Source organism: Barbus barbus (genome assembly GCF_936440315.1).
Source record: "Barbus barbus genome assembly, chromosome: 43".
In the NCBI taxonomy this organism is placed as follows: Eukaryota; Metazoa; Chordata; class Actinopteri; order Cypriniformes; family Cyprinidae; genus Barbus; species Barbus barbus.
In genome coordinates, this window is record NC_136721.1 from 23,024,428 (window position 1) to 23,052,378 (window position 27,951).

Sequence of the window (27,951 nt, forward strand, 5' to 3'; positions counted from 1 at the left end):
AACAAAAAAACTTTTAAAGTGTTTACTTTACATGTAAGGAATCTAAAATATATGAAAGTTTCACTTTTTGAAATAAGTTACAAGAAAGAATGAACTTTTTCACCATATTCAAATTTTCTGAGATGCACCTGTATTAGTTATTCCCATGACCATTGTAACCCTTATACCGGTAAACATCATTCAATGCTGTAGTCTACCTTAAGTCTAAAACTCTGTTGCTATGTTACTCTGAATAGATGTAGCCTTGGCAACTAAAAAGACTCTTGATGTCTTTTTACAGAGTAATAGTTTATATTCCTGATGAATAAGATGCTGTTCAAGGCTGTCCAGCACACGGCGCTGCGTCTGACACTTTAAAATGCCACGACATCTTACCTCTTAATGTTATTTGATGTAGAAGTTGAGAGACTCCGGAACGCACCACTGGTTTTAATTTAAAAATCATAAAGTTCAAGTGAAGCTTGATTGAATGTCAAATCCGATCCGATGATTTTTCACATTAGGTTTTGGGTAACGTACTTTTACCTCAGAAAGTTTGTATCCGTCTACTTGATTTGGACAGTTTGACCGTTGACTGGATAACGGATTTATTTTCAAATCATAAAGCGCGGGATGCCTGACGCTCTGGCTCACGAGGAAGATAAAGTGGCAGTGACGTCGCCGGATGAAAAGAAGAGCGGCGCGTGCTACACCAACCACACATTTGAATACGATGATGGGAGCACGCGCACCGCGCGCCTGAGGTAACTTGCGCGCACAGAATCAAGTTTGAAATTAGATAATTTATCATCATTGCATAATCTTTGTCATAATCTTTCATTTTTTAAACTACTTTTAAACTACCAAATTCCCTGTGAGAAGGCGTTCTGTTGTAAATTTTGTTTTCGTAATACAGTTATTACCCTCAAAACGTCACAGGCTTGTCTTCAAAAGACACTTTGGACTAGCTTGCTTTTTTAAATGTCAAATAGTCTCTTTACCACTATCTCTCTGTGTCCTTTTTCTCACTGTTAGTCCAAGATGTGGGGGCAGAGGGGTGGTCTTAAATGTGCAGGACCTCGAGATGACCGCTGGAGCATCTGTGGTTCCATCCCTTCAAACCTACTTCCGGTTCCGAGACCTGTTGCTAGGAGACCAGACATTTCATGATGACAGGTACATGCATAGTGATGTTTATAACCAGTGCTGGGCAGTAATTGATTAATCTCTGGATTAAGTATACTACATTTTAAAATTACAGTTACTTTTTATACACTACACTACATGATACATAGTATTCACACAATGGCAGTCATTTATTCATGATTTATTGACCCACCCATACCTAACATTTTCCTTTCTAAGAAAAACTCTACCGCTTATATAAATATAGAAAGTCTTCCAGGTTCATGAAACTGAACACACCAGCCGCTAGTTCATTCACAAACCAGTTTGGGAAACCCTGCTTTAATGTAATGTTTAAAACATGTCATAATGTTGATAACAAATGGAGTAGATTTTCTTACAAGTTAGGTCAAAAGAAATCTAAAAGTAATCAAAAAGTATCAGAATACATTACCCAATATGTGTAAATCCAATAGATTTCTTTACAAACTACTAATTCTGTCATATAATTTGTAATTAGTAATGGACTACAATTTGTTAGTAATCTACCCAGCACTGTTTATTACCTAGTTTTACCATTACTTCACTTGCAACATCATACCTGTCTTACTGAAGGCCAGCAGTCAAAATTACATCCAAAAGACCAGCAGATACAATTAAATAATGTTATAGCTTTAACCTGGCAGACAATACAATGGGCGAACTAATATAAGAATAGTAGGTTAGTCAACTGGTTAGTACTTACTAGTAGAATTTGCAGGAAGATGTGCATTTCACCTGGACAGACACTGCTTCCAAAATCGAATACTTCCCGTATAGTATGCGAAAAACATGAGTAGTATATCAGAATTTATAGGATTTGAAAAAGGTATGCAAAAAGTACCTGGAAGACCTACTACTTCCGGTGAGATTATGAAGTGTGCATTTGATGGACACTTATTATCCCATAAGACCACGGGAGAGGATTTGTGAATGGCAGTGAAGTGAAGCAACTAATGCTGTAAGTCACATGACCATATCAACATGCAACATGCATACTTTTTTTATGGTCGTGAAGTAAATTCAAATGCAGCATCTGATCGGACAGTGTGCGATTTCGGACGCACCTAGAGTGTTTGTATTGTATGTAAAGTAAGCAATTGCACTGCAACATGCTAAAAACACTTAGCAACCACATAGTGATGTCTTGGCAACCAACCAGAAAGTTCAAGGATCTTGGTGTTGAGTTTGCACCAGAGAAAATATAAAAATCTAGTCATGTTTGCATTTGTTCTTTAAACCGCTGAACAAGAGATAGAACAAAATATGTCCTTGGCTATTTGATTCTGGCAAGCCTTGAATGTTAAGAAAAAGTCTCATTGTGCGTGTGTGTGGGTGGGCACACGGCCACATCTCTCCAGATCGACAGAAATAGCCTCTTGAGCAGGTTATTATCTGAAATTTCCTGAGAACAGGAGGGAGAGAGAGGGTGGGCACTGCGGAAAGGTGGAAAGCGGGAATAAGCCAAATAATTGCTCATTTGACTGAAATATTTTCAATTATGTTTTGGTGAGTTTGAGTTACTCTTTCATTCAGAGTTCTCTTTGTAAGCACATTATTTGTACTTTCCACCATCACAAAGACAAAGACGCTTGAGGCATGTTGTTATGATGACAGTCATTCACTATACAAATATCATGTATGTTTAATAATGTTTATGCATTAACAGAATGCATATAACGGTAGGTTTGCCACAGCTGTTGTGCACATCAAAAACGTCAAGCTTATGTCTATTTTCGACAAAGAGATGCTAGTGAAATATAATAAACAATTAAAGTGCATTGAAATTCTAATGCAGAGACATACACGACAGGGAGAGACCGAGCAGAACTCTGGCAGGGAAGCGCACGCTTGCGCGCCTGCAATCAAGAGCGTGTGGGCGGGTTATTTTGAACCATGCCGCTGTAGATTATGTACTTCCATAACAATACTCTCAGCTCAGATCTCCGTACATCCTCATCTAGAAAGCCTCTGGGTTTTCTCTGTTATGGAACAGAAGAATGCAGTGCCATCCTGGGTTAACCCGGCTCTGGTCAACTGGAGGCTGGACTCTTTTGGTAGCGATGCTGGGCAGAGGTAGGATACGACGTCTCTAAGAGTCATTGCAGTCTTGTGCATGATTGAATAGCTTAAAATGTTCACTGAGTCTGGCTTATTTGCTGTTTTCCTCAAGCTGGAAAACTGTAGTGGATTTCAGGTGCTGATGAGTGCTGCACTTTTCAGTTGTTGTCAAAGTTTTTTTAGTATTCTTTATAAGATTATTACCAGTTTCATAATGTTTATATGAAAACCATGCTAAATACAGTCATCCATGAATTTTCTAGCAGAAACATATGGAATATTTTGGACACGGGTTGTAATGTTGATGGCTTCATCTCACTTTATGACGGCAAATAAAACCACCGCTCCTGTGGTCTCCATGGGAACTAGCAGACACATCGCATCTCCAGTGAAGATGTCTGGGATTGTAATGTAGAGAATTGCTCTTAGGGCTGAACTATGTAAACAGAGTAAAACATGGTGCTGGAAAGAATTTTAAAAAAAGTCTTTATGCGTCAAAATATGACGGTTTTGCACCCGCATGAACAGGAAAACTCACACATAACGGCACATATAGGGATGACGGCATTTCTATTGACATTATATAACATGATTTATGCATTGTAATCACTTACATCAATATCTACATGAGTATTTGATGCATAATGTGTCTGCTTTTTAACAACAATATTTTAGGTTAAAATTGTGTGCATTTCACCATTTTTAAACTGATTTTGCTTTTACTAATTACTTTTAAATAGTACTAATATATGCATGCATGATGATAATTATAAAATAATTAACAAAATGCTGTTTAAAATAGTATTAGATGGAGTTTATTGTGTCACACCTTAGGACTTTCTAAAAGTATTTCAACTACCCACTGACTGTATAACGCAGGACTGCTGGCAGACCCACTTTCACCAATGTAAAGCTTTTATGATAAAGCAAACATTTCTTTTCCCACTTTTATTTTCTCTCCATTTGTCTGCCTATATATTGCAAGTACAGTTAGTTGAAAAGTTTTTTACCTTATGATTTGTTGTGCTTTGTAAATAAATGTATTACAGTGTTCCCAAAAAGTATTGGGTCAGTTAAGTCACACTTTAAAATTATGTATCAATAGTTGTTTCCATACCATATTTCTATGCAAGTTTTGGGTTGTCACATAATAGAACACTGGATGGAAATGGCATGATGCACATAAAATCTAAAAATACACATTAAAAAACTTAATTAGATGGATTTTGACTTTGTTAAGAAAACATATACTTGAACTTAAATGGAAACACATTTATTGAATAAATTCCTGGATGTGCAACAAAATATGACTTTGCCTCAGTAGATCATGTGTCTGGATAACTGGAGTGGTGCAATTTCATTGCATATCTTCTCAAATGTTGTTTTAGTCATTCTGAAATGCCTGAGCCAAAGTGTGTCATCAAAATGATTTGGTATATTTCTCACATCAATGCATTCCCAAATATCAGGCATAAGCAAGATAACATCATTTGTCATTAGTTTCGTCAGCAGCGTTTATTGCAGCATTCATCTGCATGCTCTGAGGCGCAAGTAATTATTATATGGGGAAAAAGAGGCTTCCTCGGGTGCAGCAGCTCTTTATTATTTTATTACTGATAATTTGTTCTCTTTAATACATGGGATGGAAACGGTGCTTTATTAGCAAATGTTTTAATGTGATATTCTGATTTTACCAAGTTTAATCCACAACAGACCTAATGTCACAATCATTCAGTTGTGATTTTAGTCAGTGATTTGTTGACTGGATATTGGTGGAGGTTATAGGACATATGTTTTTTTCCTGCAGGGTCCATGTGGAGTTTTATGTGGATGAGAACACGTTTAAAGAGAGGCTCAAACTTTTCTTCATCAAAAACCAAAGATCCAGTAAGTCTGCCTGAACTGTACATATTTACAGTGGGGCAAATAAGTATTTGATACACTGCCGATTTTTCAAGTTTTCCCACTTACAAAGAATGGAGAGATCTGTAATTTTCATCGTAGGCACACCTCAACTGAGAGACAGAATATAAAAATAAAATCCAGAAAATCACATTGTATGATTTTTAAATAATTAACTTCCATTTAATTGTATGAAATAAGTATTTGATCACCTACCAACCAGCAAGAATTCTGTCTCTCACAGACCTGTTAGTTTGTCTTTAAGTTTGGCCCGTCTGAAGTTTGCCAAAGACCATCTGGATGATCCAGAGGAGGCATGGGAGAAGTTCATGTGGTCAGATGAGACCAAAATAGAACTTTTAGGTATAAACTCCACTCGCCGTGTTTGGAGGAAGAAGGATGAGTACAATCCCAAGAACACCATCCCAACCGTGAAGCATGGGGGTGGAAACATCATACTTTGGGGGTGCTTTTCTGCAAAGGGGACAGGACGACTGCACCGTATTGAGGGGAGGATGGATGGGGCCATGTATCGCGAGATTTTGGGCAACAGCATTGAAGATGGGTCGTGGCTGGGTCTTCCAGCATGACAATGACCCCAAACACACAGCAAGGGCAACTAAGGAGTGGCTCCGTAAGAAGCATTTCAAGGTCCTGGAGTGGCCTAGCCAGTCTCGAGACCTGAACCCAATAGAAAATCTATGGAGGGAGCTGAAACTCCGTGTTGCCCAGCGACAGCCCCAAAACCTGAAAGATCTGGAGAAGACCTGTATGGAGGAGTGGGCCAAAATCCCTGCTGCAGTGTGTGCAAACCTGGTCAAGAACTACAGGGAACGTCTGACCTCTGTAATTGTAAACAAAGGTTTCTGTACCAAACATAAATTTCTATTTTTCTGTTGTATCAAATACTTATTTCATGCAATAAAATGGAAATGAATTATTCAAAAATCATACAATGTGATTTTCTGGATATTTTTTTTATATTCTATCGCTCACAGTTTAGGTGTACCTACGATGAAAATGACAGATCTCTCCATTCTTTGTAAGTGGTAAAACTTGAGAAATCTGCAGTGTATCAAATACTTATTTGCCCCACTGTACCTCTGACCATTTAACTCTGAACATCGTAACATTTATCCTATTATATTTGTCTATTTTATGGCCTGTTAATGCACTGACCTTTCACCTCCAGGTTTAAGGATCCGAATATTTAACTTCTGCCTGAAGCTTTTGACATGTGTTCTTTACATAATTCGAGTCATGACGGAAAATCCAGCCCAGCTCCGCCACACATGGTCAGAACTGTCTTAAAGGAATAGTGCAACCAAAAATAAAAAATTACTGTTAATTTACTCACCCTCAAGCCATCTAAAATGTAGGTGACTTTTTTTCTTCAGTAGAACAGTAAAGAAAAGTAACCGTGGCCCGTGGTGATTCATAAAATGCAAGTCTGCAACTACCATCACTTTAATTAATACCCATGGCTCCTGGCGATATATTGAGGTCTTGTGAAATGAAAATATAGGTCTATGCAAGAAAGTTTAGTTTAGTTTGAAACTGTAAAGCATAACCATCCACACTTAAGGTTATGGACTTGTGCAACTGGTAAGGTGAAACAATTTGTCTCTGTTTAGACAGAGACAATTTTCAGACATATTTTAATCTCAGTAAAACATTGAGATAGAAAAGAGACAGCCACATTGACATCAGGTTTTGAATGTATATAGATCTGAGTGTCATCTGCATTAAAGTGAAGTGTTCTTAAAAGCTGGCCTAGTGGAAAAATGTAAATACTAAAAAGTAAAGGACCCAAAACTGATTACCTGGGGAACACCAGATTGCACCACACTGACCATAGACCTGCAACCACCATCACAACAAACGTCTTGCGATTGGAGAGGTAGGACTTAAACCACTTCAATGCAGAATCAGAAACTTCAAAGACAGTCTCTAAATGGGTGATTAAAATAGAGCGATCTAGTGTCAAAAGCAGCATTGACTAACTGTTTCAGATGGTTCAGTCCAATTTGGTGAACTGATTTATCCAGTTTACGAAAAAAAAGAATCGGTTCAAAAGAATGATTTGTTCGTGAACCAGACATTTGGACCGTTTGTCTGAGGCTCACAGGATTACAGGTAAAAATGTTGTAAATAATGCTCAGTTTCTTGCACAGGCTGATCGTTTCTCTTCATAAGACCTCAATAAATTGTCAGTAGCCACAGGTATTAATTTTGTCTTGCTTGTATATGCCTTTTCTGACTTCCAACGTGACAGTAGCCATTGACTTGTATTTTATGACTCACCAAGGACCACAGTTTCAACTTAAAATCTTCTTTGCTGTTCTAATGAAGAAAAAAAAGTCACCTTATGGCCTGAAGGTGAGTAAATTAAAAGCAAATTTTAGTTTTTTGGTGAACACTTCTTTTAATGTTTGTGAGTGTTAAATGGCTTATAGAGCATGATTACCATGACTTATTTTTTCTGGTAATAGAGAATATTTGTTAATATTTAAAGAAAGTGAATCATTTCTTATGCTGCAGTAAAATACCCCTATAGATTGATGTGTCACAGTAAGCGACCCACACCTCCTCTCTCTACAGCGTCAACTGCAACAGCACCACACAGACCAACGAGATCAACTGGTGAGACAAACCATCAGCGTCAAACTGCGGTTTATTTTCGGTTATGCAGATGTGATTCGAGGTTGATTTCATACTTCTAATTTGTTCACTCTAATCTGCCTCTTTCTCCCAGGGAACTGATATTCTGGGTAGACAGAAAAGTACCAGTTTGGGCCATTCAGGTGAGTCCAAAGCAAACTTTTATATGGTAACGCTTTACAATAAGGTTTCATTTGTTAAGGGATAATGTACATCCAGCCGGTTGATATCGCAGAATAATACCCGACAGGCTCATCAGTATATTGTATAAGACTGAAGGGCTTTATTATGCAATAACAACCAGCTGGATGTACATTATCCCGCTTATTACACAGCTGCTTGCCACAAAAGTAAATAATTAGACACGAAACATTGATCAGCATCAACGGTCAAGATGACTCGTAGTACCCAGATAAGCCTGTGTTATTAGTTTTAATGGATGTTATCAGGGAATAACAGACCTCGGAATGTTGTGATTGACCAATCAGAATCAAGTATTCCAGAGAGCCGTGTAATAACAGTCATTAACTATATTAGTTAATATGAATAGCATTTAATAGTCAAAGTTAATATTAAGTTTAACATTTTCTAATACATTGTTAAAATCAAACGTTGTACCTGTTAATTAGTTAATGCATTGTGAGCTAACATGAACATTTTAATCTAATATTAACAAAGGTTAATAAATGCTGGGAAAATATATTGCTAATTGTTAGTTAATTTTAGTTAATGCATTTATTACATTTACATTCAGTCATTTAGTGGATGCTTTTATCCAAAGCGACTAACAAATAAGGACAATAGAAGCAATCAAAACCAACAAAAGAGTGTTGTGGCAAATTTTAACTGACTTCCATCAGCATAAGAGACAAACTCAGTCTTAGTCTTTTAAAGGTTTTATTCTATGCAAAGAAGGTCAACAGTCATACAGAAACCCACAGGTCGCTGCAGAGTATGACAAAGAAGGGAGGGTGCGCCTCCACCTTATATTCACAATCCAGGCACTCAAGGTTACAAGCTTGCAGCTATACTTTTCCATACTTGGTGAGAAAACAAATAACGTTCCACTATATCATGCAGTAAAAACCTATTCCCTTTAGATTTAGGGCCCAAATAACCTTTCAGGTCACGAACATGCATCTCCCCCGTCTCCAATGGTCTGGATCTCCCACCCAATATTTCCTTATGGACCCCCCTGTCATCCATACATCTTAGGGAAGGGAAGGGTGTGGCCAAGTATGGTGACCCATACTCGGAATTTGTGCTCTGCATTTAACTTGGATTGGTTATGAAAATGAAAATCAACATCAAATGAATTTTCTTCAACAAGAGCAACAACATGCAAGTGCTATGATGCTATGACAAGTCTCGGTTAGCCTAACGTAGTACACATAGCAAGTTTTTTTTTTTTTTTTTTAAGAAAACGAGTAGATAGAATATAGAAAAAAGAAAGCAATCTTCACATCATTGTGTCACTTGTGCACATCAAAAAAGCAGTTTCTGATTTCTTTGAACAAGTTGCAAATGCTTTGGTACATCCACGCAAATGATTATGTACAATTCTCTGATATGCATTCTGTATAATAAATTGTGCTTGAGTTTTTCCTATAAAATAATAATTGTAATGTCCTGTGAGCTGAAATTTCACTCTTAACTGTTTTTTTTTCATCAGGTTATTGTAGCATCCATCAGTTTCATGGAGGCCATGTTGCTTATGTACCTCAGCTACAAGGTGAGTTTCTGTGCATATGTGTTTTTCACACATCTGAGACTTGAAGTATCTAGTTACTGCATTTTGCTTTGGCACAACCACAGCTGTTGGTTCCTGATGTTCGAAACAGATTGTTTCTGAGTGTATATGTATATTTTTTTCAGGGTAATATATGGGAGCAGATATTTCAGGTGTCTTTCCTGTTGGAAATGTTAAACACTGTCCCTTTCATCATAACGGTAAGAAGCATATTCAGAGTAATATGTCAAACTACATCTGATAATAAAATCTGGCCTCTTTGATTCTCTCTCTATGTCAGATCTTCTGGCCTCCCCTCAGAAACCTGTTTATCCCAGTGTTTCTCAACTGCTGGCTGGCCAAGTGTGCTCTAGAGAGCATGATAGTGAGTGTTAAGCATTTCCAAATAAACCCACACCAGTGTCTATGCAATGCTGTACAGAAACCAGACAATATGTGTGTGTTGCAGAATGATCTGCACCGGGCCATTCAGAGAACACACTCGGCCATGTTTAACCAGGTCCTCATTCTTATCTGCACTCTCTTATGTCTCGTATTCACTGGGTAAGAATCATTTTCCTCTGGTTTAGGGCTGGGCAATATATCCAAAATTGCATATTTTGATATTCTTTAAATTTTTGGTCGATCAATATGCATGTATGCAATATGCCGTTGCGCTTCGGGCGTCACGAGTTCGAGTCCCGGCTCGCAAACATTTCCCGATCAGTCCACCCTCACTTCTCAGCTGGGGGCGGGGGTGTGGTTTAACAGATGAAAGTGCAATTAAACCACTAATTACTTAATATCGCCACAAGAGGTCTCCAAACAATTAATAAATGAACAAAAACAGTAATTTTGGTGAAAGTTATAACATTTAAAGTAACATTTTTAACCCTGTTACACACTTCTCCATTCACCATTTCATTTTACTGGAGACTTTTTGATCAAGATTTATTTCATTTTAGATTTATTTTTTATTATAATGTTTTCGTATATACATTTTCAGCACGTCATTTTATTTGGTTATTATTGTATTTTTTTAATGTAATTGAATTTTTTAATAATAATTTAATAAAACATTTTTATATTTACTCTCTTTTTCAGCACACATAATTTTTTGTCAAGATTATTATAGTTCTTTTTTAAATCGTTTGTTTAATTTAATATTTATTGATAACTGAATATATTTATTTGTTAAAAATTGCATTTACTGAAATTTTTACTGTCTCTTATTTGGTTATTTATTTTATATGTTCAAATGAGTTGTGCTTTATTTACACAATACATTTATTTTGAGAATTGATTTACATTATTGATTTATTTTAATTTATTTAGTTTTATAGCTTCTCTCCATATTTGACATCGGCAGTACAAGCAGTAGCAGAAAAGCTTGACAAAGCTAGCAACAGTATCAAAGGCGGGTGGGCCAGCCAATTCCTTACATGCATCTTGCACAACCACAATGTATGCTATATTTTTGTCGATTTTATTACTTCAACAGGTATATCGCCCACCTCTACTCTTTATCGAAAGCTGTTCTTTCTTCTTGTCTGTTTCTCATCAGCTACACTGAAGTCTTCTGTCTCTTTCAGCACATGTGGGATCCAGCATTTAGAGCGTGCTGGTAAGAAGAGTCTGTCTCTCTTCAATGCTTTGTATTTTTGCATCGTGACCTTCTCTACGGTGGGCTTCGGAGACGTGACGCCGCAGATCTGGCCGTCTCAGCTGCTGGTGGTGGTGATGATCTGTGTGGCCCTGGTGGTGCTGCCTCTACAGGTCAGAGGAATCAAGCACTTTTTTACATTTATCAAAACAATGGTAATTAAACACTATTTCAATTCACTCGCCTTCATTGATGAAACAAGAAATAAAGCTTTTCTAGTTTTTCTAGTAAGTATTTGCAAACCGGTTGCTGGAGATCTTTTCAAGTAAAGATTATAATTTTATTGTTTGTTTTTAAATTGTATTTGTTTAATTTAATTTAACTTCATTTTACGTTTATTTATTTTATTTAAAATCTGTCTATCATTACTGACTTGACTATGAGCACAGCAAATGATCAAATTTGTTTTTTACTTGTCTTATATTTTCAATTATAGTTCCATACTTTAAAATAATTTAAAGATTATTTGTGTATTTTTAAATGTGTTTTATTATAATATTTGAATATTTTATTAAAAGTTACGTTTTTGTATTTACTTTTTCAGAACAGGCCATTTTATTGTCAAGATTATTTTTCTTTTTATTGTATTTGTTTAATTGAATTGCATTTTTATTACTAATTAGTAATTAGTAATTTCTTTTTTTATTGACTCTGTCTACTCCTGACTTGACTATAAACAGCTAATGATCTTTCAAAGTATTTTCTCCTTTCAGAAAGCTTCGGTAGTATTTGCAAACCACTATTATTACTTATTGTATTTTTTTTTTTATCAATAATTGAATTAATTCAAAAACTTTTTTATTTGCTGTATTTATTTTACTGTCTGTCTACTCAAATACTGACTTGACTATGCTGATAATCTTTAAGTATTTTGTCTTTTATTCTCTGGCTGTAGTTTGAGGAGTTGATCTATCTGTGGATGGAAAGGCAGAAATCTGGAGGAAACTACAGCAGACATCGAGCTCAGACAGAGAGACATGTGGTCTTATGTGTCAGTACTCTCAAAATCGACCTGCTCATGGATTTTCTCAATGAATTCTATGCTCATCCTCACACACAGGTGTGTATTCTGTCTGTCTTTGTGTGTTTAAAGTGCCCCTATTATGCCTTTTCGAATATTACCTTTCATGCAGTGTCATATAGCAGTATGTGAACATAAACTTTCTGCAAAAGTGAAGCCGAAAGTGCACAATATATATAAAGTTATTGTCTATCAAAAAAAAGAGTCGGCTCGCAATCGCCTAAACGAGTCGTTAGGCATTCGAATCTTATTCAGTTACGGCTGTACGTCACAAAGTAACACATTTGCATAATGTCCGCCCATGGGGTGTCATTCGTGCTGTACGCGGTAAACCAATCACAAAGGATTGCGCCATCTGACCAATCACAGCAGTGAGGGGTTTAGAGAGACTGATTCTTTGAACTGCTTCACACTAGTCGTTTAGGAATCATTTAGAAATTAGGTCAAATTAAAGCAATTTTTTGACTGTTTTTTGACCTTGGATGCATCTAAACCTGTTTTAGGAGACTCATAAAACAATATTAGCAACCTTAAAAATGGCATAATAGGGGCACTTTAATAGGTTCAGAATGTCAGTTCTGTCACACCTTGTCTGATGTTTACAGTATTTTGTTCTAGTTTGATCACATGTTGTGTTTGTGCATGTTTAGGATTATTACGTGGTCATCTTGTGTCCATGTGAGGTGGACGCCCAGGTGAGGAGGATTTTGCAGATTCCTCTCTGGTCACAGAGGGTCATCTACCTTCAAGGCTCCGCCCTCAAAAACCAGGATTTACTGAGAGCCAAGTGAGTGACAGCCTCACTGACCAATCACAGCATTTCATTTGCATATGGTCTTATTTGTTTTTCATAGGGCTGCAACAACTAATGGATAAAATTCATTAAAAACTGATCGTTGGTCGGTAGTAGTTATTTCTGTGCTCTTATATAATTGTATTTAAGCCTGTCCACGCACAATTTATCTTAATTTTTGTTTTATGCAATACAGAGCAAGATGTGGAGTAGCATACATTTTAGCTTCTGTGATTGGTCTGCTTCGTTAATCACCCTGTGATTGGTTGCTTTTGTTCTGTAGGATGGACGATGCAGAAGCATGTTTCATTCTCAGCAGCAGGAATGAAGCTGATCGCATGGCGGCGGTGAGTGTCCAGACTAATCAATTACCTTTAATTTTTTGTTATTGTTCATGAATACTGATCAATATTTTCTAGTCATACAGATTGTAATATCAGACTAGAATAGGATTATTCTTAATTTTTCTCAGTGATTAATTTATATTTTTTTCCTACATATCTGATATCCAAATTTGATTTTTAGCAATTATTAATAAGCAACCCAAAGGCAAATGTAAACCATCAATACACACACAAAATAAAGAAAAAAAGAAATATGGAAGAAAAAGAAAATGCCCACAACATTAATCTACAATAATCCATTAATGCATGCAAAAAAAAATGGAAAAAAAAAATACATAAAGAAAGAAAAATACAACATGCAACATGTGCATACAACATTAATCTACAATCCAAAGGCACATTTACAACAATACACAACATAAAACATACAAAAACAGAAAAAACATACATAAAAAAGAAAAAAGGTGCACACAACAGTAATGTACAATCCAAAGGTAGATAAGAAAAGAAAGAAATAAGGCACACGCAACATTAATCTAAAATAACTAAATGAAAATGTAACAACATTACAGTAGAGTCAGATGGTTATAAGTTATTAAACAGATATTGAGTAGTATTGATTTATTCACAGGATCACCAGACCATTCTGAGGGCCTGGGCTGTGAAAGACTTCGCTCCGAACTGCCCTCTTTACGTCCAGATTCTCAAACCTGAAAACAAGTTCCATGTTAAATTTGCAGGTACTAATTTGCCTATATTTCACATTCTTTTTTTGACTCTTATAATTATAGTATTTCTTTCCTTCTTGCTTTCATTCTCTATATCATTTGAAGCTCTTGGATGACTCATTTTAGTAACTGTCAGCCATCTAGGCTCTGAGTAGCATGTCTGTTTCTTTCTGCAGATCACGTAGTGTGTGAAGAAGAGTTTAAATATGCCATGTTGGCTCTGAACTGTCTGTGTCCGGCCACCTCTACGCTGATAACTTTACTAGTCCACACATCTCGAGGACAGTGAGTCGCCACTCTATTAGTGCTCTTAAAAGTGAAGTGTGTTATTTCTGTGCTACTAGCGCCAACACATGGAAAAATATTGACTGTTTTCAGACAGGTTTCCCAAACACACCTTTAGTCATTACCATGTTTTTTCCCTCAACGTTTACCGAACATGCCATTGTTATTTGTTTAATTTTTTTGTTTTTTTATTAAAATTGAGTTTTATTTTTAAAAAACGGTCACATATTATATTAGGTGGCCTTAACTACTATGTACTTACATTTAAATTAATCATTTCATACAATGCAATTATCGTGTACATACATGTTTTTACATTGGACTTGTATTTTTTAAAATACCTATATGTAGTTACATCTGTAATTAATTTCTGTAATTACATTTATAATTACACTGTTGACCCATCCCTTACACCTTAACCCACCCTTAAACCTACCCATACCACCAAACCTGTCCCTAACCTTACCCATATCTCACCTCAATAGCAGCAAAAGTGTGTTGCAATACAATTTGACCACAATAAGTACATTGTACTTATTTATGATATAAGTGCATAGTAGTTAAGGCCACCTAATATAAAGTGTCCAGTAATACCATTTTTTTAAACAATATTATCACACACTATCATTCAAAAGTGTGGGGTCAAGATTTTTTTTAAGAAATTCAGACTTTTATTCAGCAAAGATGCATAAAATCGATCAAAAGTGACAGTAAAGACATTTATAATGTTACAAAATATTCCTTTTGAACTTCTTTTGAATTTTTTATTCATCAGAGAAACCTGAAAAAAATTTACGGTTAACACAAAAATATAAAGCTTGATGTTTATAAGAAATGTTTTTTTTGCGCAGAAAATGAGGATCATGTAACACTGAAGACTGGAGTAATGATGCTGAAAATTCACAAGGGGTCTAAACGGCCCGGATATTGAGGGAAATCAGCGCTGAGGAACTCCTCTAGCGGCCGCGAGTCATGATTAGCATCAGCATGTTTACATCTTAACAGATGGCATCTAGCGTTTCTTATCTCAGCCGTTTGTAAGCTCTTTCAGTAGCTGTGGTCTACTAAAAGACTCAAAGGCATCAGGGCTAAAGTGGAGAGAAAAAAGAAGCGGGTTTTTATTAACTTTTATTCGTCCACAGGCATCTTCCCATGCGTTTCTCCTCCTATTATCGCTAGGAAAGCATTCTTACATTGCTTCTCACGACTTCTCTTGTTGCCCTCTGACTGAAAATGACAACCAAAAGCCACACAATGTGGTATCGTATCAGTATTTTATTTTCTGAGTTGTGTTGCGGTAAAAAGCCAAAGACTAGAAATAAGGGCCAGTAGCTCACCGAGTGCAACCATTTGAATCAGAATATACTCTGCACATAAAATAATGGCGCCCCCCATAGTTCAAAAACGATGCAGATTTTATTAAATAACATACATTTTCATGGGTTTTCTACTACATATTTAAATATGAGACATAATTTTCGTTATATTAAGCTATACATGTCTTACCCAGGGATCCCTTTAAATGTTAATGCAGTAATTTCCATTACTTCAGTGCTTTTTCATGCTCAAAAATCCCATAAAGTTCCAATAAACTTGTATTGCAATCAGTATATCTTAATTGAAGTTTGATATTATGACCTATTAAATGAAAATATAATGGAAAAATTGTTCATTAACATATTAAATCCTTTTCAGAGAGGGCCAGCAGTCTCCAGAGCAGTGGCAGAGGATGTACGGCCGTTGTTCGGGTAATGAGGTGTATCATATCCGTCTGGGTGACAGTATGTTCTTCAGAGAGTACAACAGCAAAAGCTTCACCTACGCAGCCTTTCACGCCCACAAGAAGTAGGTTTATACGCGCTTTGAAGCATATTAAATGTGTAAACTAGTGCTGTGAGGCTATTTTGGTCTGTTTGTGTGTAAAGGTACGGCGTGTGTCTGATCGGCGTGAAGAGAGAAGACAATAAAAGCATCTTGTTGAACCCTGGACCGCGCCACATCATGTCTGCCAGCGACACCTGTTACTACATCAACATCACGAAGGAGGAAAACTCCGCCTTCATCTTCAGACAGGAAGATGATCAGGGAAAGGGGCGGGGCCACTGTGACATTTTAAACAGCCCGTCTGGCCTACCTGTTCATAGCATCATCGCTAGCATGGGTGAGCGAGAATGGATAGAAGAGAGACAGGAAGTTGTCAGAGGTCTGGTTATGAGATGAGAGGGTCTGTATTACTTACTACTGGAGAAAGCATAACGATCAACTTGGATCACATGTGCCTTAATAACCAATCACATTACAGCCTTGACGTCATTGAATTTAAGTCAAAGTGAAAAAAAAGTCAGTGACTTTTCTAATAAAACAGCATTTTTCATGGTGAACTCTAAACAATACATTTAGATTGAACTATTTTTAGTGTAAAACATGCTGAAGATTAGCAGATAGGCTGTCGATTCATTAAATGATAAGCCGTTTCCTCTAAAAAGCTGATTATTCAGCGTAGTGAAGCTTCTTCTCCATTGACATCCATTCAAAAGAACGTCTCTGGTCTCCTTTCCCAAACCGGAAGCGTTAGCATTAGCCGTTACACTTTTTTGGCTAAAGGTTGCAGGCTTGCCTTCTTGTGGCATTTGCTGCATCCCAATTCGCATACTATCCGTCCTAAATAGTATTCAAAAATAGAATTAGTATGTCCCAAATCATAGTATGTTTTAAAAAGTATGCCAAAGATTCCCGGATGGTCTACTACTTCCGGTTAAAATTTGAAGTGCAGATCTCTAACGGCTAATATTGCCCACAACCCATTGTGCGGTGGACGGGGGATTCGATTAGAACTACAAACGTGCATAAAAAGTGTTAAAAAACTGCAAACGTGGTGGATATGCGCGATCAACAGACAGGTAGAGAAAGGAATTTGAGTGATAAATAATCAATGTCTAACCTGATTAAAAAATATTAAAGTTATCCACGTTATATTTCATCTGCAGCAACACTGTGAACTTTTATAATGATACATTTGGTCATGAACTTTTAAATGCATCATTATGCAAACACATGAGCAGAGTTCTCGGCATGATCACAGACCCGCGATGTGCCTCTTCATTTCTCTCCAATACGGTAGGAAATCATATTAAAGGAAATGTGACAAGATGATTGACAGGGCAGTTTAAACAGTTACAGGATGCACATAACTAAGCAACAAAGCGTCCGTTAAAGAAGCAGCTATGGCGAAGTAGTATGTCCCAAAGCTTGCCTACTATTCTGCTACATACTCAAAAGCATGTACTTTTTCTTCACGAAAAGACTACATACTTTTAGGGACTAGTGTAAGTAGGTGAATTGGGACGCAGCATTTGTTCTAACTGTTAATTGTTTGTTTTCAGGAACGGTTGCCATGGATTTTCAGAACACCAGTCCCACTGAGAGCGTCGTCAAACTGGCTCCGCCACCGGAGAACGAACATGGAAGCCGCCGCCCAAGCATAGCCCCTGTTCTGGAGCTCGCTGACTCCGCCTCCTTACTGCCATGTGATCTGCTCAGCGACCAATCAGAGGATGAGGCCGGACAGTCAGATGAAGATGTAACAGCTATTGAGTGAGTTCATTTTTAGTATCTAATACTAGGGATGCACCGATACCACTTTTTCCAGTACTCGCCCGATACCGATACCTAAATTTGTGGTACTTGCCGATACCGAGTACCGATACCAATACTTTTATTGTATTTGTAAATTTTTTAAATATTGGGTAAAGAAAACAAATGAGTATGTAAAATGTTAGTTGATTAACTTAATTTATCAAATAGATACTGTCAAACCAAAATTTATTCAGACACCTTCAACATTTCTCACATTTTATTCGCTATAGTTTAGAAAATGCTAATAAAATATTACAAGAACTCCAAGTTAAACTGTGTCAGAACAAATTTAGCTTGATAATACCTTTCTATCAATCAATCAAAATTATTCAGACAGCTGTTGGTATGACAATATTTACACAACTATCAATACTTTGTCGGGCCACCCTTAGCCTTAATGGCAGCCTGTAGTCTCCTGGGCATGCTGTCAACCAGCTTCATGAAAGCCTGAATTTAATTTTTTTTCCATTATTTGGTCTGAATAATTTTTGGTCTCACTTTTGCATCAATTTTACTGGTAGTCCACTGTATGAAGAATTTTTGGGTATAATTTGTCACAGTTTACTTTATTTTGCTATCCTCAGTTACTTAAATTAACTATAGTGTCCTGCACCCACTAGTAAAAAAAATAAAATAAAAAAATTATATCTGGTCTCTGAATAATTTTTGGTTTGACTGTATATCCTTCGGTTATTTTTCACACTTAATTATGCCCATTAAAATGTAATTTACAATTTTTTGTTACTTTCACTGTTAATTTTTTATTTATTTATTTGCTCTATGGTACATCATCTTAAATAGCATTAGAGCTGCTCCATTGCAGCGGCTCAGTGCTGTAACCACGCTTTTTGCTGTAATTATGCAGGGAACCACTCGTTATAAATCAATCATTTTCAGATATAGAATTTTTTTTTTCATCTGAAACATGCTGCGATTTAGATTTCAAAGCCATATAATTGCAGAAACGCGCATGAAGCAAGGAAAACACGCACAGCGCGCGCACTTATGTGTACCGGAGCAGATGACAGGGACAAGTACAAAACAGCCTAGCGCATTTCACACAGGCTGATAGTTTCACTTGTGTTTCACTCGTGTTCAATGCTTAAGGTTAAAAATAAATGATGTTTAAAGTGAATGAATGCTCCTATATGTTGTCATATATTTACGATTTAGTTTTAATTCAAATGATGCGTGCTGAGCGAACATCAATAAAGATCACACCACAGAAGTGCGCGCGCGCGCTCTCTCTATCGCTCTCTCTATCGCTCTCTCTCCCTACTGTTAAGTAACTTGTGCATTGTTTTACTTACTCGTTTTTGACATTTCCGACCGAAGTACAAACTTTCCAGTGATATCTGTGAGAAAGGGATATTCACTCGACAAGCTCGCGCATCTGCGCCGCCGCGCGCTGGATCCACTCAGCGTGTTTTGCTTGTCAGCTTGCTCACATCAGCTATACAGGCATTAATACTGAATGTTTAACATTATATTCATTGCATGTACATTTTTAGACATCCTTAATCTCTAATAACTACATTATGCTGTCTGTTTTTCTGTTGTTGGTGTTTCTTTGTCTGAATATGGCACTGATCACATGCTTGGTATCGGCGTTTAGTATCGGGGCATTTTAACGAGTACGAGTACGAGTACATGAGCTCAGTATCGACCCGATACCCGATACCAGTATCGGTATCGGTGCATCCCTATCTAATACAAATTCAAACATTTGAGCAAATTCAAAGGGAAGCAATGTAAGTGTATAAGGTATTTTATGAATATGATTTCTGAAACTGAAAAGGAAAAGGGTCATTTTGTGGTGCTTTTTTGTCCATTGTTGAGTTTAACAGCCACTGATGGCTGTCAGCTGTCATTTAAGAGTATAAATAAAATAAAATGACAATAAAAACTGAAAATGTTTAATGTTTAATTAAGACATAAGTTTTATTTTTGAAATTATTGTATTGTATTGTAAAAGAAAACACTGATTTTGTTTTGTTTTTTTACAGTAAAATATGATAATAGTCATATTTATATTTTTGTTTAATATTTACATTTTTAATAATAGTAATCACAAAATAAGAAAAATAAAATCAATATAAACAATTTATTTATTTTCAACATTTTATTTTACAGTACAGTGAGAGTAATAATAATAATAGTTATATTTCTTTTTTATTATATAGTTTTTTATAGTAATCTTTCTATTATATAGTTACATTTTTATATGGTAATAATATATATATTATAATATATTTTTATATTTTTATTTTAATTTTTTTGATAACAATATCAATAAAATAATAATAATAATTATTATTATTATTTTATTTTACAGTACAATAATTGTACAGTACACATTTTACAGTGTAAGAGTAATAATTATTTGCTTATTTAATTTAATTATTTATTTAAAATATTTTATTTAATTATTCTATAGTCATATTAATAATAGGCCTACATTTATTGTTCATATTGATATATAATCACAAAATGTTTGGCCCAATTGTGCAGCCCAACAAACATGAGAATCTAGAGTTTATTTTTCTTTCCAAAATCACATTTTAAATCGCAGTATGATCCTGTATCAGAGCATGTGCATATTCATCAAATTTTCTCCTTTTGTGTTCCACCGAAGAAGCAAAATGAAGTAAATGTTGATTTTTTTTTATTTTTTATGCAGACTAACCCTTTTAGGGTGTATTTTAATGTTAATTTCCTCAGATTTGTGAAAGGATACCCCCCAAACTCTCCATACATTGGGAGCTCCCCTACCCTTTGCCATCTCCTGCCCCAGAAGGCCCATTTCTGCTGTTTACGGCTTGACCAGGTGACCACCAGCCTCCATGTGCTACGAATGCCATCCGAATGTTGTATCTGCATAATATGCAATTCACTGGACCACATCAGCATGTCATATTTATCTCACATTTGCTTCTCTAGAGCTGTGAGCATGTTTCCTTTGAGGACGCAAAAGCATATGGCTTCAAAAACAAGCTGATCATTGTTTCTGCTGAGACGGCTGGAAACGGCCTTTACAACTTCATAGTGCCTTTAAGAGCCTATTACAGACCCAGACGAGAGCTCAACCCTATAGTCCTGCTGTTAGACAACCTGTAAGCGCGCGCACGCACACACACACATTCACCTCATGTGTGTTTCAGTAGTGTTATTAATGTTTTTCTACTTCCTGCAGACCTGATGACCACTTCCTTGAGGCCATATCCTGCTTCCCAATGGTGTACTATATGGGTGGCACCATTGACAAGTACAGTTGGAGCAAAAAGCTTCTGTTTGACTAGGGCTGCATGATTTGCAGAAAAAAATTGTGATTTTCTAATAAAAAAATGCAATTGTGAGTAAAAATGTACTTTATGTATAGAAAATAGATTTGGCCAAAATGTTTGTAGTTATATATCAATATGACTTTATAATATTAATAATATTAATTATAATATGGTAATAATTATTGTTATTATTACTAAAAATATTAAACAAAAATAATAAATATTACTATTGTAGTATTTCACTGTAAAATTTAAAAAAACTATACTGAAGAAAAAAAAATAATAATAATAATGCATATATTTATTCAGTTTAATCAAGCACGATTTGGTGAAAAAATTTAGATTTTTCTAATAAAATAGTGATTGCGATTTAAAATGTGTTTTATATTTAAAAAAAGGGCTGCACAATTTGGTCAACTTTTTGTGATTGTTTATCAGTGTCACTATATAAAATATATTATTATTATTAAATTTATACAAAAATAATTAATGTTACTATTGTAATATTTCTCTGTAAAACAAAAAATATATATATTTAAGGGAAAAAAATATATAATAATTATTTTCAGTGCATATATTTAATTCACAGCCTTTGTGTGTTACGCGATGCTGATCCAGGAAGGCAGGAAGACGAGGGATTCAGAATAATCAGGATCTTTAATGGTATTCAACAACAGAGTAAACAGCATAAACATAACTTTAAGACACAATGAAGACTACGACGAAACTGAATGCTTATAAAGAAACGGAAACAAAGGAGTAAATGAGATAATTAATGAAACACAGGTGATCTGGATGATAATTAACTATACAAGGACAGGAAATACCAAATAAGGACAAAAACGGAACTAAATGGAAACCGACACGTGACATTGCGATTCCATAAGTGCATTATGCCATATCATTATTATTATTATTATTTTTAGTTCAATTTATTTTATTTTGATTAATCGTGCAGCCCTATCTTTGACAGCCAATTCAAATATATCCCTCTAGATGTGAATATATCCGATTGGATGTTTGTGTGATTGACAGTTTGGACAGCCTATTGCAGTGTGGTGTTCTGTATGCTGATAATCTAGTCGTGGTGGATAAAGAAAGCACTATGAGTGCAGAGGAAGACTATATGGCAGATGCTAAAACCATCGTCAACGTGCAGACCATGTTCAGGTGAGGCTAGAACCAAAGACCTGCAATCTGCCAATAGAAATTAACATCATTTGTGTAATTTATCATTTCAGTATCACCAAAGATCATGTCATGGGTCTGATTCCCAGGGAATCCATGAATTAATTAAATATTTACATTGAATGCACTGTAAGTCACTTTGGATAAAAGCGTCTGCCAAGTGCATCAATGTAAGTATATTCATTCTCATTTTCATTTTCTCTGTCTGCGTCTCTCCAGGTTGTTTCCAAGTCTCAGTATAATCACAGAACTGACTCACCCATCAAACATGAGATTCATGCAGTTCAGAGCGAAGGACTGTTACTCCCTTGCTCTGTCCAAACTCGAGAAGGTGAGACATGGAGAGATGTAAGTATTAAATACTGTAGTTTTGTAGTTGGATTATTGTAAAATGTGTGTGTCGATTGATAGAAGGAACGTGACAAAGGCTCGAATCTCGCCTTCATGTTTCGACTTCCGTTTGCTGCTGGTCGAGTCTTCAGCATCAGCATGCTGGACACACTCCTGTACCAGGTAAATGTGTGTGTGTGCCTTTTAAATAAAAATAATTTGGATTGTCCCATATAAACTCAGTCACAGTGTCCTCTAGACCTTAGGAATTAAGCATTACACTTACAAATAGTAACATTTTATGCATTTGGTGACTTACATTGCATTCAAAGTATAATACCAATCAGAAGTTTGTGGTCATTGTTTTTAAATATTTTTGAAAGATGTCTCTTCTGCTCACTGAGGCTGCATTTATTTGATCAAAAATACAGTAAATATTAGTAATATTGTGAAATATTATTACTGTTTAAAATAACAGTTTTCTATGTGAATATATTGTAAAATGTAATTTATTCCTGTGATGCAAATCTGAATTTTCAGCATCATTACTCCAGTCTTCAGTGTCCCATGACTCTTCAGAAATCATTCTAATATGCTGATTTGGTGCTCAAGAAATAGTTCTGATTATTATAAGTGTTGAAAAAAGTGGTGCTGCTTCACATTTTTGTGGAAACTGTGTTTTAGGATTCTTTGATGAATACAAAGTTCTAAAGAACAGCATTTATTTGATCATTTGAAAGATCTTTTAGTCTGTTTATCTAATGTATCTGGATATTTGGCTGTGCAGAGAGATTCATTAGTAATATTGATTTTGGTTTTTGATCATTTTGTGGTTTGTTTTGTACATGAGTGTTTTGTGAAGGACTACATGATCCCAATAGCCAGATTGCTGCTGGGATTAGACACCACGCCTGGATCAGGGTACCTGTGCGCTGTGAGTTCAACACACTACGTGTATGTGTTTAGATGTGTGTTGTGATCTGTCAGTGTTTGCTTATGAACATGTTCTTGTGTGTAGATGCACGTATGCGAGGCTGATCTCTGGATCCGCACATACGGGAGACTCTTCCAGAAGTTCTGCTCGTCTAGTTCAGAGATTCCCATCGGAATATACCGCACAGAATCACACGCATCTCCTGAGGTATCTATCTATCTATCTATCTATCTATCTGTCTGTCTGTCTGTCTGTCTGTCTGTCTGTCTGTCTGTCTGTCTGTCTGTCTGTCTGTCTGTCTGTCTGTGCATCTGTCTGTCTGTCTGTCTGTCTGTCTGTGCATCTGTCTGTCTGTCTGTCTGTCTGTCTGTGCATCTGTCTGTCTGTCTGTCTGTCTGTCTGTCTGTGCATCTATCTGTCTGTCTGTCTGTCTGTGCATCTGTCTGTCTGTCTGTCTGTCTGTCTGTCTGTGCATCTATCTATCTGTCTGTCTGTCTATCTATCTGTCTGTCTGTGCATCTATCTATCTGTCTGTCTGTCTGTCTGTCTGTGCGTCTGTCTGTCTGTCTATCTATCTGTCTGTCTGTGCATCTATCTATCTGTCTGTCTGTCTGTCTGTGTCTATCTATCTATCTATCTATCTATCTATCTATCTATCTATCTATCTATCTATCTATCGATATATATATATATATATGTCTGTCTGTGCATCTATCTATCTGTCTGTCTGTCTGTCTGTGTCTATCTATCTATCTATCTATCTATCTATCTATCTATCTATCTATCTATCGATATATATATATGTCTGTCTGTGCATCTATCTATCTATCTATCTATCTATCTATCTATCTATCTATCTATCTGTCTGTCTGTCTGTCTGTCTGTCTGTCTGTCTGTCTGTCTGTGCATCTATCTATCTGTCTGTCTGTCTATCTATCTGTCTGTCTGTCTGTCTGTCTGTCTGTCTGTCTGCATCTGTCTGTCTGTGCGTCTGTCTGTCTGTCTGTCTGTCTGTCTGTCTGTCTGTCTGTCTGCATCTGTCTGTCTGTGCGTCTGTCTGTCTGTCTGTCTGTCTGTCTGTCTGTCTGTCTGTCTGTCTGTCTGTCTGCATCTGTCTGTCTGTGCGTCTGTCTGTCTGTCTGTCTGTCTGTCTGTCTGTGCATCTATCTGTCTGTCTGTCTGTCTGTCTGTGTCTATCTATCTATCTATCTATCTATCTATCTATCTATCTATCTATCTGTCTGTCTGTCTGTCTGTCTGTCTGTCTGTCTGTCTGTCTGTCTGTCTGTCTGTGCATCTATCTATCGTTTGTTCTATATATGGTTCTATGTAGTGCAGGGGTGGGGAACGTTGATCCTGGTGGGCCACTGTCCTGCAGAGTTTAGCTCCAACCCTGAAAACACCTGGAAAAAAAATACCTTACTGCATCCTGAAGACCTTGATTAGCTTCTTCAGGTGTGTTTGATTAGGGTAGGAGCTAAACTCTGCAGGGACACCGGCCCTCCCAGGATCAACGTTCCCCGCGCCTGATGTAGTGAGTATGTATCCTATTTGCTAATGCTCACATGATATTTATCTTACTGATTTCGTGAGCAAATTCACACCTGCAGCTGATCAATACTTGTGTGTTCAGTCTCTGCTAACCTTATATTCTTTTCTTTAGTTTCCATGGCAGCGCTATTAATATTTCCCATTGTATTTTGTGTTTCCATGGTTAGGGTCGCCTCCAGTTTCAAGGTTCCGTAAGCATTGAGGGGTTAAACGACAGGGAGAAGGGGGAGGAGTCAAAGATCCTCACCCGGTGCTCCTCCAGCAGTGACCAATCAGAGCACCCGCTCCTGAGAAAGAAGAGCATGTACTGGACGAGGCGTCTCAGTAGGCGGAGCGTGAAGAGGAGCGACTCCTCCCTCAGCTCCATCCAGCAGCGTCTGGGTGTGTTACGCCGCTCCGAAAGGGAGGAACTTACGGAACTGGTCAGGAACCGCATGCAGCACTTGGGCCTGCACACAGCTGGATATAGTAAACACACCCCTTACCTCATTAATAGTATTAATCTGTTTAATATGTTTATGCTTAAGTAATTTGTTTTCTGTGCCCAAATCATGTTTGTTTTAATGTGGTTAGGAGGCTGTAACCACCATAACCCTCCTCTTTTCACAAATTCCTGACGGATAAAATCAACTCCTGTCCTACATTTCTCTCATATCACATTTCACTTGAAAATTTATATCAGATTATGGCATTAAAAAGGGTTGTGAACACTGATTATGTTGAATCCTGAATATGTTATTGCATTCTTGGTCAGAAGAACCTTTGTTTTATCAGACATTATACTTCCAGATAGTAATTTTGATTTGAAATATTTCTCTCTTCCTCTTTTTCATTCTAACTTTCATCTCATATAGATGATGTCACAAATCTAACAGCCAGTGATGTAATGAACCGAGTTAATTTGGGGTATTTGCAAGGTAAACACCCTCTACTATAGTGTTGCCATGAATAGTTTGCTCCGTGGGTTTATATATATTCTATCCACATGCTTTGAGAGTTATAGAGAAGATAAGACAGGGAGAAGATGATGCACGCCAGTTTCAAGCATGTGTGCTAAATGCCTGACCATGATTTCATTTTGTGGCATATTTAGATTTTAATGAACTATTTTAATCCTTTATAACTTCAGAATTGTATTATATGCTACATTGCATATAACACATTGTAGCATAAAGTTTATCTAGATAATTTGCTTCATCTTTCCCTGTGGAACTTTAACCACGCCCATATTGTTGAGTGACAGTTGTATCCACCAATCTCTGTTGCAGATGAGTTGAATGACCAGCAGAACTCCATCTCGTATGTTCTGATAAACCCCGCCCCTGACATGCTGCTGCAGCTCAATGATGTTGTGTATGTAGCTCATCCTGACAGATACACATATACACACATTTAATTCTTTAACTGGTGTTATTCATAATCTAATCGGAGGTGCTAATATATATCCTAAAAAGACAACAGTATTTAGAAATATTCAGTTACTTTTTTGGGCTACTTTATCATGGTAACAGTATTGATTTTGGTAGCTAGAACTAAATTAAAGTCATTTTCTGTAATTAAAATAATACAGAATAAAAAAAAATTTGCACATAAACTAAAGTTATTATAGTTAACTAAAACTAACTGTCAGTAGATTAAATGGAAACAAATTAAGTAGAAGTAAATTAAAATTAAAACCAAAAAAAAAAAATCATTACTTGAAATAAAATAAACATTAGCTGAAATAAAATATTAAATTTATATATACGATAAAAAAAATATTTCAGCTAGTTGCCAAGGCAACATTTATTATTTTAGTTTAGTTTAACTTGTACTACAATAACTAAAACTGAAATAAAAATGAAAAAAAAAAACTATATAGACATATAAAAAAACAAAAAATTACAGAAACAAAGTTACTAAAACTTTCCGATTAAAAATTATAAATAGAAAAACTAAAAAATGAATAAGAATAAAAACTATAATATCTCAATAATAAAATAACAAACATAAACATATGTATGTAACATATGCATTTAAACATAAATATTAAAATGTAAAAATTAGAAATGTTGATTTGGCAACTAACTGAAATAAGTTCAAGTACTAAAATTACTGCTACAACTGAAATAAAAATAAATTAAAGACCACCCTGAAACAAATAAAAATGACAAAAAGGAAATTAAATTAAATTATGAAAACGGAAAAATAAGACAGGAAAACCTGATGCACACAGACATGCAGACACACAAACATTGGTGTCAAGAATCACATTGTCAGAGTGAAATCTCAAACATGAATCAGTCAAAGTGCTCTTTGTGTTCTGCAGGTTCCTGATCCGTCCGGATCCTCTGGCTCACGTACCTGAAGCACCACCTGTACAAAACCGCCGGTGCCGGTCCACGACTGACACACCAGAACTCAACAAGATTTAACCGGTCAGAACTACATCATACGCCAAAAGCCATGATATAACTGGACTATAAAGAGCTGTCGGCACTTTAAACGTTTCACTCATATAAGCTCTTGCTCTTAGATTCATCAGTGATATTATGGTCTGAACACTGCATATAATACAATGATCTTTGTGAAATATTGTGCAGTGAAGTCAAAGTTCATGTTCCATCAAAGAAGAGCGTTATTTATCCAGACGCACGGATTGTCCTGTTGAGGTCAGACACTAGAGGGCGATGAGGTCAGAAGAAAAATTGTTATTGGA

At 36.2% G+C, this 27,951-nt stretch overlaps 1 protein-coding gene across 1 annotated transcript; it reads left to right on the forward strand.

Moving 5' to 3' along the window:
* Positions 1 to 612: 612 nt before the first annotated feature.
* LOC306862697 (potassium channel subfamily T member 1-like) lies at positions 613 to 27,736 on the forward strand (the record flags this gene model as incomplete). The annotated part of the gene is made up of 31 exons (XM_079405616.1): positions 613 to 743; positions 1,015 to 1,155; positions 5,012 to 5,091; positions 6,299 to 6,401; positions 7,708 to 7,749; positions 7,862 to 7,910; positions 9,440 to 9,499; positions 9,643 to 9,717; positions 9,798 to 9,881; positions 9,966 to 10,060; positions 11,089 to 11,272; positions 12,055 to 12,219; positions 12,831 to 12,967; positions 13,257 to 13,320; positions 13,949 to 14,057; positions 14,198 to 14,330; positions 16,026 to 16,175; positions 16,256 to 16,491; positions 17,714 to 17,924; positions 20,688 to 20,793; positions 20,907 to 21,079; positions 21,160 to 21,231; positions 22,286 to 22,420; positions 22,658 to 22,769; positions 22,850 to 22,951; positions 23,619 to 23,702; positions 23,787 to 23,909; positions 25,433 to 25,721; positions 26,108 to 26,170; positions 26,522 to 26,606; positions 27,562 to 27,736. 31 exons carry the CDS (start codon positions 613 to 615, stop codon positions 27,665 to 27,667), a joined length of 3,699 nt encoding a protein of 1,232 aa, XP_079261742.1. The 3' UTR covers positions 27,668 to 27,736.
* Positions 27,737 to 27,951: the final 215 nt, after the last annotated feature.